Consider the following 16,417-nt stretch of genomic DNA (forward strand, 5'->3'; position numbering starts at 1 on the left):
GTTCAAGTGTTATAAATTTCAGAATCATTAGAAACTTACATGGTTATGAACTTTAGATTTCGATAAATTAATTGAAATTCACGTAAATTAACTCGAACACTCGCAATTAATTTTTTTTTTAAAATCTTATTAAATTCTTTTAAACAAGTTTGAGATATATAATGTTTTTCTAAATATTTCTGATATTTTTCATCTTTTTTAAATAGGAGTAAATTAAAAAAAAAATTATCAACAACTTTGATTATTAATTTAGGGACATGGTGTAAGTTATTTAGCATATTCCTGAGAATACAGTAAAGATTTGTTTAAAAGTTTTTTTTACTTAAAAATATATTAAAATAATATATTTTTTATTTTTTAAAATTTATTTTTAATATTAATAACAATATTAATATTTTTAAAAAATATATATAAAAAATTAACTTAAAACTAAAAGCTGTAGTTTATTTATTATTATTGTACCTGTAAATAAATAAATAAAAATGCCGGTCCGTGACGTGGCTTTATTTAATGATTATGATAAGCAAGCAGCAAATTAAAAAAAAAAAAGACAACACATTTTTTCCAAGTGGCCAAATAATTGAAAAACTTTTATCATCTATATATAAAACCACCTTGTCTCTGTTCCTCTCATTAAACTTTTGCTCTGTTTGCCTGAGTGTACTCTCCTACTTTCAGAGAGAACACGGATAGAGAAAAACAAACAATCAACCCATCTTACTAGAAAGAAAATGGAGGGCAAAGAAGAGGATGTTAAGCTCGGAGCTAACAAGTTCTCAGAAAGACAGCCTATTGGGACATCAGCTCAAACAGACAAGGATTACAAAGAGGCGCCACCAGCTCCTTTGTTCGAGCCTGGTGAGCTCAAGTCATGGTCCTTTTACAGGGCTGGTATTGCTGAGTTCATAGCCACTTTCTTGTTCCTTTACATCACTGTCTTGACTGTCATGGGTGTTACTAAGCCTGGTACCAGCAAATGTTCCACTGTTGGTATTCAAGGCATTGCTTGGGCTTTTGGTGGCATGATCTTTGCCCTTGTTTACTGCACTGCTGGTATCTCGGGTAATAAATGATAAAGATGCCTCCTCCTCTCTCTCTGTTTTTTTTTTTGTTAGACCTGCTTAGCCTTGGATAATTCTCTCTTGTTTTTTTCTAAAAAAGCCTTCTTACTGGGTTCCGCCTCTTAAATGTTCAGTCTCTCTTGCTAATACTGGTGTTGTCTGGTTTTCCTTCTTTTTACCTGTTAAAGTCCAGGATGGTGTATAGTACTAACTAGATCTGCATGTGCTCAGGTGGACACATCAACCCAGCTGTGACCTTTGGGCTGTTTTTGGCAAGGAAGCTCTCTTTGACAAGGGCTGTGTTTTACATCATCATGCAGTGCCTTGGTGCAATCTGTGGTGCTGGTGTAGTGAAGGGTTTCCAAGGAAGCCACAACTACGAGCTTCAGGGTGGCGGAGCTAATGTTGTGAATCATGGATACACCAAGGGTGATGGCCTTGGTGCAGAGATAGTCGGTACCTTTGTTCTTGTCTACACTGTCTTCTCTGCCACTGATGCCAAGAGAAACGCTAGAGACTCTCATGTCCCTGTAAGTACTCTTTGGTTTTGTTTTACTCCATGTGTTTACCTATTTAACTTTATAACAGTCCTTGCCGTGTCGATTGATGCTATGTGATTGCTTTACAGACTCTACTATGTTTTTCTGTGTTTCTTGTTTCTTTTTATTGCTCGATTGTTTCATGTACGTCTCGTTGACAGGCATGGTTCTTGGTTAGCAAGAAATTGTTGGTTTTTTCTTTTACCAAGATCTTTAATATGGGTACAAATCACGTTTTCCAAGTTTCAGTGCCATGTTTGGTTGTTCGTTTCAACCTGTGATTGCGTTTTTAAAATATATTTGTCTTGAAATAACATTTTTTTTTTACAGTGCTTTTGGATATTTTGATGAGCTAATGTTAAAAATAAAAAAAATCCCAGAAAAAACACTTTTGAAAATCACCCACAGAATCAAACACGCAATTAGACAGGTAGATGTGTGGTTTTCATCTAGGGTGTGGTTTCTGGTTTCAAGTTTCCTGAAATCTTTTTACAGAGACTGGTGGGTGTGGCTGGGTAGTTTGTCTGCTTTCTTTGCTTTGGAAGGTGGAGGGTGTGATGGTAACTTTGATAATGATGTTTCACCTTTTGGTAGGTTTCTTTTGCCAAAAAAGAGAAAAATGATGATGGTGAATATGAAATGTCTGCAACTCTAGCATGCGCTCTAGTAATTAGCCTCTTGGAGTGCGTAGTCCTGTGTGCTATGCATCCTGCCAGAGTACATCTTCTTTAAAAAAGCTGTGGCCCCCTCCATTATCAAAAAATAACCACGCGGTGCCAATCCGTTCCTCTCATGCTTTTTACCATGTCCACTAACTGCTCCACTGCTATTATTTTTATCATATGCTTTTTTTTGCAGTGTTCGTATGTTCTATGTTAGGGGTACTGCGTTGAGTTATATTTGGTGGCTTCATCTGTTGATAGTCACAAGGAATAGGTTAATATCAATTGATGGATATTAGTGTGGTTTGTCAGTGGTTTTTGGACCTCAACGGACACATGCTAGCCATGCGTGCCTTTTGCTTCGTTTGGCTTGCACATGATGTTAATGTTTTCCACTAACATCATGATATATATATATATATAGATATATATATATATATATATATATATATATCATGTGTGTGTGTTCTTTCTGGTAACTGCTGCAAATTGATTTGGCTGATGAGAAATACAATCAGGGGCATGCTCTCATTATGTAATTCATGGTTATTCTGCAGATTTTGGCTCCCCTTCCCATTGGATTCGCAGTCTTCTTGGTTCATTTGGCTACCATCCCCATAACTGGAACGGGCATTAACCCGGCAAGGAGTCTTGGAGCCGCCATCATCTTCAACAAAGACCATGCATGGGATGACCACGTAAGTTGTTTGATTGAAAGAACTTAGTTTGCTCTCACTACTAGCTCAATGAATGATGAGTAGTGATTTTGATTCATTGCAATGTATCTTCTTGTTTCTTACAGTGGATCTTCTGGGTTGGCCCATTCATTGGAGCTGCTCTTGCCGCTGTCTACCACCAGATAGTCATCAGAGCCATTCCTTTCAAGAGCAGAGCTTAATTTCGTTCGCCCTTTCAAGAATCACACCATCTCTCAACTTCTTCTATCCTTGTTTGAACTTTGGCTTCTCTATCTATCATGTGAATTTGGTATTGTGGTGTTAATTTATGTGTGTAAATTATCTAGCTTTTTGAATGGAGAATTCTGTTTACTTTTTTATTTGCTTCATTCTCTCCCTGGCTACCACAGAGTTTCGCTTGTCTGTCCTTCCACTGGCAAAAAATGAAAACACTGCTTAAGAGATTTTATTCTGTGTGAGGCCAAAGACTGAAAAAACAAGGCCAACTTTCGGTGAATTTTTGTTCACATAACACTCATCATTTCATCAATTTTCCGAAGGCTAAATCCGAGACTTCAAAAAAAGAAAAAAAAAAACAAGGGACCAAAACTTCACCACATTGGGATAAGGGGTGTTTCCTAACACCAAGCAAAAACTGAAGTAATCATTAGAAAATCACATTAGGGAAAGAGGAGTTCCCTGACACTAAGCGACATTTTGGAATTTGGATCATACCCTAATCATATCCTTAATGACCATGTTTGAATTCTTTTTTATGGCTATGCATTACCTCTGTGATCATTGATAATGGTCTCGTAATTCCCTAGCAAATTGCAAAAAGTCATCGTGTGTATATAGGGTTCGATACTTGGACCATTCTAGTACACATCTATCATGGGATCGATACATTGCAGGCAGCTAACGCAACATGTGCTTGTGTATTTTCACTGTTTTTTAAGGGACCTTTAAGAATGCTCTCTCTGTGTGTGTAGCGGGTGTTTGGTATTATAGCAGGGTCTGTGTGTTCGTATTATGGTGAGGGTAGGAGTAAGCAAAAAAAAAAAAAAAATTATAAGAAAAAAAAATTCACTTTGAATCAATTTGATTTTAAAAATCCAAAACTGATTTAACCGAATGTAATTAAATTGGTTCATTTAATATTAAACCATGTAATAAATATCTAATAGGTATAGAAGAAAATAACAGAGACACAAACCATCAGTCACATCCTTCTAACCCTCTTCTCACAAATCCTTTTCCTCATCCCATCTCTCTAATCAACGAAAAGCAGATCAATTTTTGTTTTATTTCTTCTCTTTTCTTTATTTTCCTCTTCACGTAATCAAAATATGCTTTTTTTATATGATCCAAGCAAGGTCATAATCAGATTTCTGTGTGTTCGTATTATGGTGAGGGTAGGAGTAAGCAAAAAAAAAAATTGAAAGAAAAAAAAATTCACTTTGAATCAATTTGATTTTAAAAATCCAAAACTGATTTAACTGAATGTAATTAAATTGGTTCATTTAACATTAAACCCTATAATAAATATCTAATAGGTATAGAAGAAAATAACAGAGACACAAACCACCAGTCACATCCTTCTAACCCTCTTCTCACAAATCCTTTTCCTCATCCCATCTCTCTAATCAACGAAAAGTAGATCAATTTTTGTTTTATTTCTTCTCTTTTCTTCATTTTCCTCTTCACGTAATCAAAATATGCTTTTTTTATATGATCCAAGCAAGGTCATAATCATATTTCTGCATAAAATTTTATACCATCCAATTTTACTCTATCAAAAATAATTTTCAACTCGATAGTTGGATTGGACTGAGATTTATATAGGAGTTTCTAGACATGTTATTCTACATTGGGTTATAATCTCAAGTCAATTGGAGTTCAGAAAGAGATTATTTTAGATAGTCGAAGTTATTAGATGAATCTATTAAAATCTGTCTGAACCTTCATTTACTGTTTGGATTATATCTAGAGCTATAGAAAGAATTCCGTAGAGATTAAAATTGGGTTGGAAAGTAAACTTCCTTACCTTTCTGAAAGTATATGATAAGCTTGCTAATTCACCCGGATGAAAAGGAACAATGCGTTTCAAATTAAAGCTGAAATATGACAAGAATGTATGAAATTTGAAGAATTTTTCCTTGTATATTATGGATTTCAGTCAATACAATGATTTCTTAATGCTTTTGAAAACATGTCTGGCAAGTATTAACCTACCTATTCTATAAGGATTTCATGTCAAATAAGGAGACATTTATGGTAGCAAATATTATCTATAATTTGTAAGGATTCCATATCCATTAAAGAATGTATGTGGTGGCAAGGAGGCTTGAGATTATTTTGTTATTCTTTTTCTTATTTTACAGGATTTACTTGCACATCAAGGAGACTAAGAGGAGGCAATTTAAGGGAAAAAATTTCAGCAATTAAAAACAAAGTTTCCTAGCTGATTTAGAACATGAAGTTTCGGTCATGCATGGAGATTTTAAGTAAGATGAATTTGTTTTATGATGTTTTTTTAATTTATTTTGTGTTGAATATTATTAGCTTTGGATTTTATTCTAAATTGGGTTTTTTTTTTTACATATTAGACATTGTTTTTTAGGTTTGTTTATGTATTAGACTTGTGTTAGTTTATTACTAGAAAAAATCCATTAACTTGCAACCCAAAAGAGGTACATTAAGTTTATTTAGAGGGGACTATATATTGCTTTTATGACTGCAAGTTTTGGTAGTTATGATTATTTGCATAAACGGGATTTTGTTTTGTTTTGCGTGTTGCAATTTGTAGGGACAAATATCGCTCACCGAGTTATCAAAAATTAACTAATTTTATGACATCATTCGCATACTTCAAGTTTTTAGATACATGGTTATCTCTGAGATGAAGTTTTTTTTTCAATATATTTGGTTTTCAAGTACATGCTTACCTCTAGGTCAGAGTTTCAAACTTGATATTCGGCTTTCTTGGGTTAGATTTTTAATTTCATTGTGTGTTACATGACCACGTGATTATGAAGTTCGCATCGGTTAGTATCAGAACAAGATTTCAAAAATCAAGTTATATTTTTTATTTTTTTCTTGTTAGTTTTAAATTTCTTAGATTTTATTGTCTTTGATTTGATTTTTAATTATTTTATATCTAAAACGTAGTAGTTCAAGTGTTTATAAAAAAATATTTCAGATTGCATTAATCTTTTTGTCTAGATTAGCTACATTAGGTTTGTTTGTTTGTTTTTTTTATATATTATTATTTTCTCCTAAAGAAAGCAACCAAATCCCAAATTCAAGTTAGAAGTTGATTTTTTTTTCCAGGTTTGCTTTAAAAGTCATAGGTTCGGGTCAATGCGTTTTGAATTTTCAATCTCGGGTCATTTTTTAGTTCGGGTCAGTTTGGTTTCATAATTGTTCAGTTTATGTTTGAGTCAAATCTTTGTCTTTCCATATCATATATTCAATTCTTGTTACTATCTTTGCAAATTGCCATAATAAATTTGTGTGAAATATGAGAGTTGTGTAAACACGCGAGTGAGTGGGAAACATAGCAGGTTCTATGCATTTGCACCCTCTCGGGTCTTTTTCCTTTTTGATTGTTTACTTGCTTCTTGCTTGGAGATAATAATTTGTTTCGTTTGTTACAAATTGCTTATAGCTCATCCAAGCCATATCCTCGGCCAAGCGTTTCATCAAACACCTTACGTGCTGATGCTGCTTCCCCAGGATCACACCACCCTCTCACCAAAATGATGTAAGTTTTTCCTTTTGTCTTAGATTTATGCTTAACTGTGTCAAAAAGTTGCCATGTGCTTTTCTAAACATTTGTATCTGCGTTTTGCTTTATTTTTTTTCCTCATAAAAAAGCCACAAAGAAGATAATATGTTTTTGCAGGTGGATCAACCATCACTATTGTGCTACGATTATGGTCGTTGTTAGTCTCACATGGGAGATTAAAGGACAGCCAAACTGTGCTCAGAAGCAGGTTAGTATTTTTCCATTAGATTCTAAATGCATTGTCTGTTTGTATGTTAACAATTCCTTGAAGCCTGCCCAGAGAGGGGGACAAGTGTTCTTGCAATTGCTTATGATGCAAGGAGTTGCAATGCTTTTGCAAAATATACATCAACACCAGAGTCTCTAGCTTTGTTTAATTGTTATTTTAGGCTAAGCGAATGGAATATGGATGTTGTGCGGGGAGAAACAGCTGGTTGACTATCGCATTACTGACAAGAACTCGCTCCAGCCGGGTTGTAATTTTCACTGAATTACAAACACGAACTCAATCCAAGCAACAAATGTTTCTGATTTAATGAAATGATTAGCTGATGATTTTGTTATCAAAAGTGATTGATCAGTGGACAACCAGAGCGTTTTTTGTTGCAGTTACAACTTAAAAAGTCTTCTTCCCTGAATTTGCAGGAGGTGTACGAGCCATTACAACATAACACCAACTTGTTCCATATATTTTCTCCAACTCCAAGACATTACAAGTTTCTTGGAGCTGGAGGCACGAACACAAATGCTCCGATTTATTAATTATTTGACTCTAAAAAAAAGGGTGTAGTCGGTGCTGGTTTTTTCGTTTTAATTTTTAAGAATTGCTAGAATGATGGGGAACTAGCCTTTAAGCTTCAGAGGAATATTTAATTTTGTTATTATTAACAAAATACTCCTAGGCCCGTAATAAAAAAGCCCGGGCCCACTAATAAAAGCTAAAAAAATTAACATAGGTTTAATCGGTTCTAGAATAAAAACCTAACTGAATCTAACCAAATTAATTCTATTGGATGTTTTTTAAAAATATTTTTTAATTAAAAATATATTAAAATAATTATGCATTATGAATTAATTTCTAAACCGTTCAAACAACCAATCCTGAGAAACTTAATTTCTCATCCACGATCATCATTAAAGCATAAATATTAATAAAAGCCTCGGAAAATAGATCCCAACACTAAAATATAAAAATAGCAAAAGAAAACTATATATATTAATTTAAGAAATTACATCTACCACAATAAAAAAAAACACCCTATGCGCGGAATCCTCGTCAACAAGATGATGTCGTATTCGGGTTTTTTTTTTTTATATAATAACATGCTGTAATCATTACCATGGGCTGATGCAATAGATCCATGATGGGATACCATTTTCTGCAATTCTTATAGTCATCAGTCATCACAGTAGGATTATGAGCACATAAAGAGTTTGCAAACTCGAAAGCTGTTTGTTGTTTTGATCAAAATATCGGAAAATATGTGGCCTTTTTGGTGGAAAGGACCATCTGGGTTCTCACCTAGATCAACAGCCGAGCAAGTTACTCAAGGGATTGATGCAACTGGTCTCACTGCCATTGTTACAGGTCTGAAGCCGATCCGGGTTTCTTTTATTTTCAAGTTTTATGCTTTTTTCTGTTAGAAACTAAACGCACAAGTATTTGAACCTACTTACTCTAGGATTTTAATTTTTATCTAACATGTTCATACTTCGATCATTTCTTCTCACAAAGTTTAAGTCTTGTTTGGCTGCTTGGAAAAGCGAAGGAAAACAAATGAAAAAGAGACCCATGAATCTCATATACTCTGTTTGTTTGTTTGTGTGTGTTTTTTGACGAAGTCAACTAATCCAAGTAGTTGTGTTATGCTCAACGTTTCAAGCAGTCAAAAAAATTTCGAGGTTCGTGATAGTGATATCTGTTTTTTGCTTTTGTTCTGATTGAAACTTACGGGAAAAATTAAGACTTGTTCTTGCTCATTTGTAAAACGGAATATGCAAAGTTTCTTTCTTTGGGTGATCATTTCTGGGTTTTCGTGCTTTTGCCAGTTTTTTTTCCCTCTGTACATGGATGCTAAGCTATTTTTTAGTTCGTGCAAGATCTATAGAGACGAAGTTGAAAATGTCTGGTGAATATATCTGGGCTTCAAATTCTTTTTCTAGTTCGTTCTAGGCGCTTGCAGATGTTAATAAACTTATTTGGCCTAGGTAGCTTGTAATCGTGGTATGTTTGGAATTTAATTACTTTATTTCACATAAATATATTTGGAGAGGTTTTACATACCGCTATACTAGTTTTGTCATGCTCCATAGGTGGGGATCACTAGTTAATATTTGGAGTGGAGTTCTCTTTATCTTCCTGTTTATAGAGAGTGGTCCACTGCATATGGGATTCATTTTGGAACTTATGATTTATCATATTCTTGGGACGAGACTTTCTACATCAGAATGGAGTTCCTATATCAGAATTTTTCTATTAGTGTGTTGATCAGTTGTGGACAGCTTGCTATATTTAGGGTTCTGATGGCAATAGATATACATTTGCACTTTTAGTAATTGGTTGGTTAATCTGTTAATACATTCCATGCCTAATCCATTTCAGGAGCCTCGAGTGGTATTGGAACGGAGACCACACGTGTTCTTGCTTTGCGTGGTGCCCATGTAGTTATGGCAGTAAGGAATGTGGAATCTGGTAGGAAAGTCAAAGAAGAAATACTCAAGGAATTCCCTACTGCTAAGATTGATGTTATGCATCTAGATCTCAACTCAATGGATTCAGTGAGGAAATTTGCATCGGAATTTATATCTTTGGGTCTTCCACTGAATCTCCTAATGTAAGAAGACTAAAACTGAAACAATGCTTCTTATTTGTATTGTATATCCGTTTTGGGTCTCTATGGCTAACTTTTCTGTGTCACTTATGATGTTGGTTGTTCCTGTTCATTCTTTTCTGTAGTCAATGTGTTTGTGCTCTTAAATGGAACTTGCTAAGAGGCAATGCACCTCTTTAACTGTGCCCACTGAAGACATCCTACACAAGGAACTGTTTTGTAATTTAATAGTGAGAATTAATATTATCTTTTCTTGGTTAAGTAACAATGCAGGCATTATGGCAGCTCCTTTCATGCTTTCCCAAGACAACATAGAAATGCAATTTGCAACCAACCATGTGGGTATGTTGGACATAACATTATAAATTGTTTGCATATCTGCCATTAATTTGATTGCAGTATCTATTATGATAATGAAAGGCCAGAGAATAGAATTAAATCTTTAAATGAAGGGAAATAGAGCACGTGCAATAAAAATGATCCAGCATAGACAATTTAAATTCGTGTTATCAAATATGAGATTCTTGAACATGGATACCTTGAGAGCCACAATACTGAACAACAAAAAGAACACAACTTGACCTCTTTTTTCACATGTCTGTGAATACTGTAATCTTCAAATTCATTTATCTATTTATTCAGTCTTATCAATTATTGTGAATGAAGATGATGAAAATAAACATTAGTCTGATAGCTGTGGAAAAACAGGAAAAAAAGAAGAAGAAAGTCCCTTTTTACCAAATCTTGTTTTTCAATGTTGGGAAATTTGAAATGCTGCATATTGCCAAGTGCAGAAGTTTGGATTCTTAAGAGATTTTATAATTTTGCAGGCCATTTTCTCCTGACAGACCTTGTATTGGACACCATGAAAAAGACAGCACTTGAAAGCGATCAAGAGGGAAGGATTGTTATCTTATCATCAGAAGCTCACCGTTTTACATACAGTGAGGGAATTCGTTTTGATAAAATCAATGATGAATCAGGGTAACACTTTCTCAGTATCATTTTGTGAATCTTGTCTTGGAATGCTGCTCAGTCTGTGCTATAACACCAGACACTAGTCAATTGCTCATATATTATATATGGATTGGCCTTTCTTTATCTAATTCTACTTGTTTTTACCCTTTTGTGCTTGATAATTTTGCAGATACAACAGTATTTGGGCTTATGGACAATCAAAGCTTGCTAATGTATTGCATGCTAATGAGCTCACTAGGCGCCTTAAGGTAGTCCATGGTCTCAAGTTTACCAAACAGCAATCTGCTATTGAGATGATTAAATTTGCTCCCTAACTGCAAATTGGGATTTTCTTTTTCTTCTTTTTCCCCATTTCAGAGATTTAATCTTACCTCTTGTGGTTAAAGACCAGGTGGCTCTCAAATTTAGAATAGTTTCCAGTGGAAGCATGAGTCATTGCCTTTGCTCACCTTATTTGATGAAGTTGAAATAGATAGATTTTTGGCGCTGAAGATTCTCTAGTTAAATCAGTACAAATCATGGATGACAAAAACAGTTGATCAGCATGATCTTTTGGCTGTGACTTTCATAGTTATAACATTGTTGTCCAAAATAAATTCTTATGAGCACGTTTTTTATTTCCCTTTTTCTTTTGCCCATGCAGGAAGAAGGGGTCAATATAACTGCTAATTCACTTCATCCTGGAGCAATTATGACCAATCTTCTGCGTTTCCACAGTGTTATTAATAGTAATACTCTGATATATCAGACTTGTTTTTGGTTCCCCTACGGGGATTTTCTTGGCCTATGGGGATTTTCTTCTGGATTAAATTTGTTGTGTTTAATGCAGGTGTTGTAACTATGGTTGGCAGATTTGCGCTAAAAAATGTTCAACAGGTATGTTCTTTGTTTCCATGGAATATGTGGCAGCATGACCCGGGATTAATTTGAATTATAAAATCCATACGCAATTATTGGACTACCTCCAAAACACCACATAGCTTATTAATTTCTTTTATATGGTTATAGGGAGCTGCAACTACATGCTATGTGGCATTGCATCCACAAGTTAAGGGGGTAAGCGGAGAATATTTCATGGACAGTAACCTGTCCAAAGCTAGCTCTTTGGCTAAAGATGTAGAACTGGCCAAAAAACTATGGGATTTCAGCTTGAGCTTAACCAACCCCAAGTAGTCCTCTGAGCTGTGCTGTGTATTGAAGTAGTTGTTTCTTGTTTTGGGGAAGTCAGGAAACTTGCAAACTTGTTTTACAGTTTATACATACGAACCTGTTTCGTGTATTAAATCACATTGTATCTATTTCTAAATGGGTGGTTAAAGATTGGAGGTCCCCCGCTTTCCCATGTTGGTTTAAGATGGTAGTCTATAAAACATGTCTATAAACATTACCACCAGTTCCACCCTATTTGATTTAAATTACTTTCTTGATCATTTTTAACGTAGGAAAGAGGCTAAGATCTCCATTTTTTTTTTGTTACTTATGCGTAGAGAGAGTTATACGTTCACTTTCTTGCCTATTGATCCAGTCCACCAGGGATAAACTTAACTTTGAGTACTATAATTTGATGATGGAGTCTTTTATTTAAGGCACTTTCTCCAGTCTGTCCCTCTCTGGACAAATCCGAAGGAAAATGCCTTTTTTTTTCTTAACCGAGGTGCACGAATTTGCAGTATAGCTTCTGTAGTATTTTGTGATTGCACAACGCGCAAAGATTCAATAATGAATGTTGACGTTCCTTTACAACCGATGGTATTTTTCGGACCGACTGGCCGGATATGGAGACATCTGGTTGAGCAATTTGATCACGACTGGCTATCACCTCCCGCTAACATACAAGTTTTCCTAGTCTAACGATCCATCTAGAACGCTACTCTGATTAAGGAAAGAAAATGAAAGCAAACACACAAATCTGACGGCAAAATGAAAAGCTCTATGCAATTATGCTTATCATGTTCCTATCAAGCTTTTATTTATTTACACCACCAGATAATTCTCCATGGGGTCATGGTATGACTTTTTATTTTGCAAATTATTTGAGTAAATTATAGTCCCATATTCTAATCCCTTTAGTTTCATAAATTATCAATTAATCTTTTGTTCACATTTTGACCGTCAAGTCAGTCACAGAACCAACGGTGAAAAAAGGCCTGCTCAGCATTTCACTAACAATAAAAGTTAATGGAGGGACTAAGGTGTAAACAAATGTGAACACATAGGGATTAGTTAATTAGTTTTTAAGCTAGAGGGACTTGATTGTTTAAATCTTAAGAACATAGGGATTATTTAAAGTTATAATGGGCTTTTTATATTAGGCTGCCTTTTTTGAAAGTCAAGCACCAGGGGTCTGTCTTTCTATTTGGGCAACGGCATCACCAATAAGTCAAGGAAACAGCACCATGGAATTTGAACAAAATCAAAGAATAGCATAATGGCATGCAATAAATAAATATTAAGAAATCACAGGTGGCATTTGACAATTCTTGGTGGCTTCATCCTTGAAGAATTCTCCATATAATACTTGATGCCGGTCCATATCTGCTGCTACTTGTGAGAGGTGTATATACATTAGAGTCTGCAACTTTTAGTGTAGTTCAGAACCTGCCAACATGGGGTTTTTTGGAAAGAAAGGGCCATCTGGCTTTTCTTCCAGTTCCACAGCTGAGGAAGTTACTGAAGGAATTGATGGAAGTGGCCTCACTGCTATTGTTACAGGTATATTTTTCTTATCTTTGTCTGTTCTGCATCGTCTATATGCTCCTTCCATGTTCTTTTTCAATTTCAAATCTTTGGTTTCTGTTTTGTGCTGTGATTTTGTTGATCAAGATAAGTGGCAAAGTCAGTGATCTGTGGTTGTTGGTTTGTTCTATGCATGGATTGCTAGCAATTCTGATCCACTTGAAATTTCTGTAGTTTCTGTTTCACATTAGAAATATCATAATTTTATCTAAGTTACAGATCTGAGTAGCATGAGATGAGTGAAATTCTCTCATCTGAATATTTGTGTAGAAGATTCTCGGTCAGGGTTTTAGCAATGGTGGTTGTGGGATATCCTCCCAGAAGGCAAGAACTTTCTGATTTTATAGCCAAGTTTGACCAGTTTCAAATTTGTCTCTCCTGTGATTTATAAATTCTATGCTCTTAAATACTGCGGAGACTTCTAAAATCGTAACTGTGCTTTTATACCGTAATTTCTCAAAATCATATTTATTCTTTTGATGGCAGTAGATATCAATGTCAGTGGGTATTTTGTCATTGATAGGATAGGTTTTAAGTTTGTTTCTTTGCCTAATTTCAGGAGCATCAAGTGGTATTGGCACAGAGACAGCGCGAGTTCTTGCTTTGCGTGGTGTCCATGTAGTTATGGCAGTAAGGAATGTGGATTCTGGTAATAAGGTCAGGGAAGAAATACACAAGGAAATCCCCAGTGCCAAGGTTGAGGTTATGGAGCTGGATCTCTGCTCAATGTCCTCAGTCCGGGAATTTGCGTCCAAATATAATTCCTCTGGTTTTCCACTGAATATCCTTATGTAAGACAACTAATTTGAAGCAATTCTCTGTAGTAGATTTTGTTTTGCTCGTATATCAAAATTGTTATAACGGCAATTTCTCTCTATCCGTGAACAACTGGTGAAATTCTATGTCATTTAAGATTTCTTACAAAATTCAATAGTGAAGACTAATATTCTTTTTCTTTGTTGGAAGTAACAATGCAGGGATTATGGCATCTCCTTACTTGCTTTCCAAAGACGACATAGAACTGCAGTTTGCAACCAACTATCTAAGTATGTTCACATAATTATGCAGATTCTTTTTTTCTTCTGCATTGAAGGAATGATAGTTGTACATATCAAAGTGTTGTTCTTTATATAACAGTGTTTTCTATCATTTTGCAGGCCATTTTCTTCTTACAAATCTTTTGTTGGACAACATGAAAAACACAGCACGTGAAAGCAATCGAGAAGGAAGGATTGTTAACCTATCTTCATCAGCTCATCGTCATCCATTTCCTGGAGGAATTCGTTTTGATACTATCAATGATGAAGCAGGGTAACAATTTGGCAGTACCATTCTCTCAATCTTCTATTTTCCTTCTGCTAAGTGCCAAGTCATGCTGTAACACCCGCATATGGGGGCTTCTGTCATGTATTATTGTGATAAGGCGCTTTTTCTTAGTTTCACCCTTTTTTTCACGCTGATTTGCAGATACGGCAGTATAAAGGCTTATGGGCAATCAAAGCTTGCTACTCTACTGCATGCTAATGAACTTGCAAGGCGTTTCAAGGTACTCAGACATTTTCAAGTTCATCGAACAGGGGTTTGATAAATAAAGATACTGGAACTTTATATTCATTTTTGTCCTTCTTTATTCATACAGGAAGAGGGGGTAAACATAACTGCTAATTCACTTCATCCTGGAGGAATTCATACCAATCTTTTCCGCTACCACACTGTTCTTAGTGGTAATTCCTGGCCTATGTTAATCACACCTTGCATTAATAAATTTCTTCGTTCATTCACTAAATTTTGAATTTTCTGGTCCTGGGTTAAATTCTCGGCAGGCTTTGCCAGTACTATTGGCAGATTCATGTTCAAAACTGTTCCCCAGGTATGTTCTACAATTTTCATGGAATGTGTGTACTGCAGGATCAATGTGAATATGGCAGAAAGCTTCATATGTGCAAATTCAAATCATACGACCCCTTCTGTTTGTTACCATGCCCGCACAGTTTCTTTGTTAATTTCTTGTACATGGTTGTAGGGAGCTGCAACTACATGCTATGTGGCACTGCATCCACAGGTTAATGGCGTCAGTGGGAAGTATTTCGAAGACTGTAACATATCCAAATCAAGCGCTTATGGCCAAGATGCAGAACTGGCAAAAAAACTATGGGAATTCAGCTTGCCCTTGACCAACCCCTAGTTAAGTTTGATTGCCTCCTGCTTTCAAACTAGCGCGATGCCTGTTTACTGCATGATTATGTAGAGCTGAATCTTGTTCTGTAGAAGTAGTTATGAAATTTGTACTGTACACATAAAATAGATATGTTGCCTAAAATTTCCATATATAGGTCATGTTTTTGTTTAAACGGGCCTTCATTTGTGATCAGCTTAGTGCTTGTGTCAGCCTCTGACATTCTGGTGTGGTGTCTCTCTTCTTCCTATATTTTTTTTTCAATGGAAATAAACAGTGTTTTGTAATAATTTTATGCTTTGTACCAGAAGGGAATAAAAATAATAATAATAATTATTATATATTTGGACACGTTTCCGTGTAGAAATGGCAGATTTATAATTTCTTTTATTGCAGTGGATATTGTAAATCTATAAATATTTTTTTCTTTGTTTTTGTTTTAATATTTGATATATTTTACAGTTTGTCTAATTATAACCTTTTATTTTTGTTTTTATCTTTATTATTTTATAAATTTTTTTTATATTTTTTAGAAAAATATATTATTTTTTATTCTTTAAACTTGAAATATTTGTCATTTTATACTTCGTCTACTTACATCATTTTTTCTAATTATAACCTAAAGTATTATTGCAACTAAAACTTATTTTTTGCTGCTAAAGAAAATTTTTTATGTCTTAGGAGAAAATAACCAGAAGCTAATTTTCTCGTGTCTTATTTATTAGCACAGAATTTATGCGAGAAAAACTGATTCGAAAAGTGGGTAATGTTTGCCCTCGATATTATCAATGTATTCTGTCCTTCATGTAAATAATCTGGAACCATACTTTGGACAGTTATGAATTGGTTATGCTGGATAATTAATACTGTTGATCAAGACCCAATGAGTTAAATGAAGAACAGTACCCCAAATATGCTTGTAGTTGGATCATTTAAATCCGTTAAGTCAAACTAGTTACATAAATCC

General features: G+C 34.8%; 4 protein-coding genes across 4 annotated transcripts; all 4 read left to right on the forward strand.

Moving 5' to 3' along the window:
* The first annotated feature begins 625 nt into the window (after window positions 1-625).
* On the forward strand, window positions 626-3,319 carry LOC133701297 (aquaporin PIP1-1). The gene is made up of 4 exons (XM_062125166.1): window positions 626-1,062; window positions 1,293-1,591; window positions 2,820-2,960; window positions 3,065-3,319. The coding sequence occupies exons 1-4, from the start codon at window positions 732-734 to the stop codon at window positions 3,158-3,160; spliced, it is 867 nt and encodes a 288-aa protein (XP_061981150.1). The 5' UTR covers window positions 626-731; the 3' UTR covers window positions 3,161-3,319.
* Window positions 3,320-6,350: 3,031 nt separating this feature from the next.
* On the forward strand, window positions 6,351-7,298 carry LOC133701914 (uncharacterized). The gene is made up of 4 exons (XM_062126105.1): window positions 6,351-6,530; window positions 6,610-6,705; window positions 6,847-6,937; window positions 7,119-7,298. The coding sequence occupies exons 1-4, from the start codon at window positions 6,511-6,513 to the stop codon at window positions 7,263-7,265; spliced, it is 354 nt and encodes a 117-aa protein (XP_061982089.1). The 5' UTR covers window positions 6,351-6,510; the 3' UTR covers window positions 7,266-7,298.
* A 762-nt stretch (window positions 7,299-8,060) lies between these two features.
* Window positions 8,061-11,891, forward strand: LOC133701912 (short-chain dehydrogenase TIC 32, chloroplastic-like). The gene is made up of 8 exons (XM_062126103.1): window positions 8,061-8,317; window positions 9,332-9,563; window positions 9,823-9,902; window positions 10,391-10,544; window positions 10,708-10,786; window positions 11,182-11,266; window positions 11,368-11,414; window positions 11,547-11,891. The coding sequence occupies exons 1-8, from the start codon at window positions 8,212-8,214 to the stop codon at window positions 11,709-11,711; spliced, it is 948 nt and encodes a 315-aa protein (XP_061982087.1). The 5' UTR covers window positions 8,061-8,211; the 3' UTR covers window positions 11,712-11,891.
* A 983-nt stretch (window positions 11,892-12,874) lies between these two features.
* On the forward strand, window positions 12,875-15,801 carry LOC133701913 (short-chain dehydrogenase TIC 32, chloroplastic-like). Its single transcript, XM_062126104.1, has 8 exons — window positions 12,875-13,250; window positions 13,834-14,065; window positions 14,241-14,320; window positions 14,432-14,585; window positions 14,742-14,820; window positions 14,914-14,998; window positions 15,098-15,144; window positions 15,298-15,801. Exons 1-8 carry the CDS (start codon window positions 13,145-13,147, stop codon window positions 15,457-15,459), a joined length of 945 nt encoding a protein of 314 aa, XP_061982088.1. The 5' UTR covers window positions 12,875-13,144; the 3' UTR covers window positions 15,460-15,801.
* Window positions 15,802-16,417: the final 616 nt, after the last annotated feature.

The sequence above is a fragment of the Populus nigra genome, chromosome 8 (assembly GCF_951802175.1).
Source record: "Populus nigra chromosome 8, ddPopNigr1.1, whole genome shotgun sequence".
Classification (NCBI taxonomy): Eukaryota; Viridiplantae; Streptophyta; class Magnoliopsida; order Malpighiales; family Salicaceae; genus Populus; species Populus nigra.

Excerpts from the sequence above, each read along its gene's own strand:
- LOC133701914 (XM_062126105.1), top strand. The coding sequence starts at position 6,511 with ATGCATTTGCACCCTCTCGG. Across the intron at positions 6,706-6,846 it reads CACCCTCTCACCAAAATGAT|GTGGATCAACCATCACTATT; the intron begins GTAAGTTTTTCC and ends ATGTTTTTGCAG. Across the intron at positions 6,938-7,118 it reads CAAACTGTGCTCAGAAGCAG|GCTAAGCGAATGGAATATGG; the intron begins GTTAGTATTTTT and ends TTGTTATTTTAG.
- LOC133701913 (XM_062126104.1), top strand. The coding sequence starts at position 13,145 with ATGGGGTTTTTTGGAAAGAAAGGGCCATCTGGCTTTTCTTCCAGTTCC. Across the intron at positions 14,321-14,431 it reads GTTTGCAACCAACTATCTAA|GCCATTTTCTTCTTACAAAT; the intron begins GTATGTTCACAT and ends ATCATTTTGCAG. Across the intron at positions 14,999-15,097 it reads CTACCACACTGTTCTTAGTG|GCTTTGCCAGTACTATTGGC; the intron begins GTAATTCCTGGC and ends AATTCTCGGCAG.
- LOC133701297 (XM_062125166.1), top strand. The coding sequence starts at position 732 with ATGGAGGGCAAAGAAGAGGATGTTAAGCTCGGAGCTAACAAGTTCTCA. Across the intron at positions 1,063-1,292 it reads CTGCACTGCTGGTATCTCGG|GTGGACACATCAACCCAGCT; the intron begins GTAATAAATGAT and ends GCATGTGCTCAG. Across the intron at positions 2,961-3,064 it reads ACCATGCATGGGATGACCAC|TGGATCTTCTGGGTTGGCCC; the intron begins GTAAGTTGTTTG and ends TGTTTCTTACAG.
- LOC133701912 (XM_062126103.1), top strand. The coding sequence starts at position 8,212 with ATGTGGCCTTTTTGGTGGAAAGGACCATCTGGGTTCTCACCTAGATCA. Across the intron at positions 10,545-10,707 it reads AAAATCAATGATGAATCAGG|ATACAACAGTATTTGGGCTT; the intron begins GTAACACTTTCT and ends ATAATTTTGCAG. Across the intron at positions 10,787-11,181 it reads AGCTCACTAGGCGCCTTAAG|GAAGAAGGGGTCAATATAAC; the intron begins GTAGTCCATGGT and ends TTGCCCATGCAG.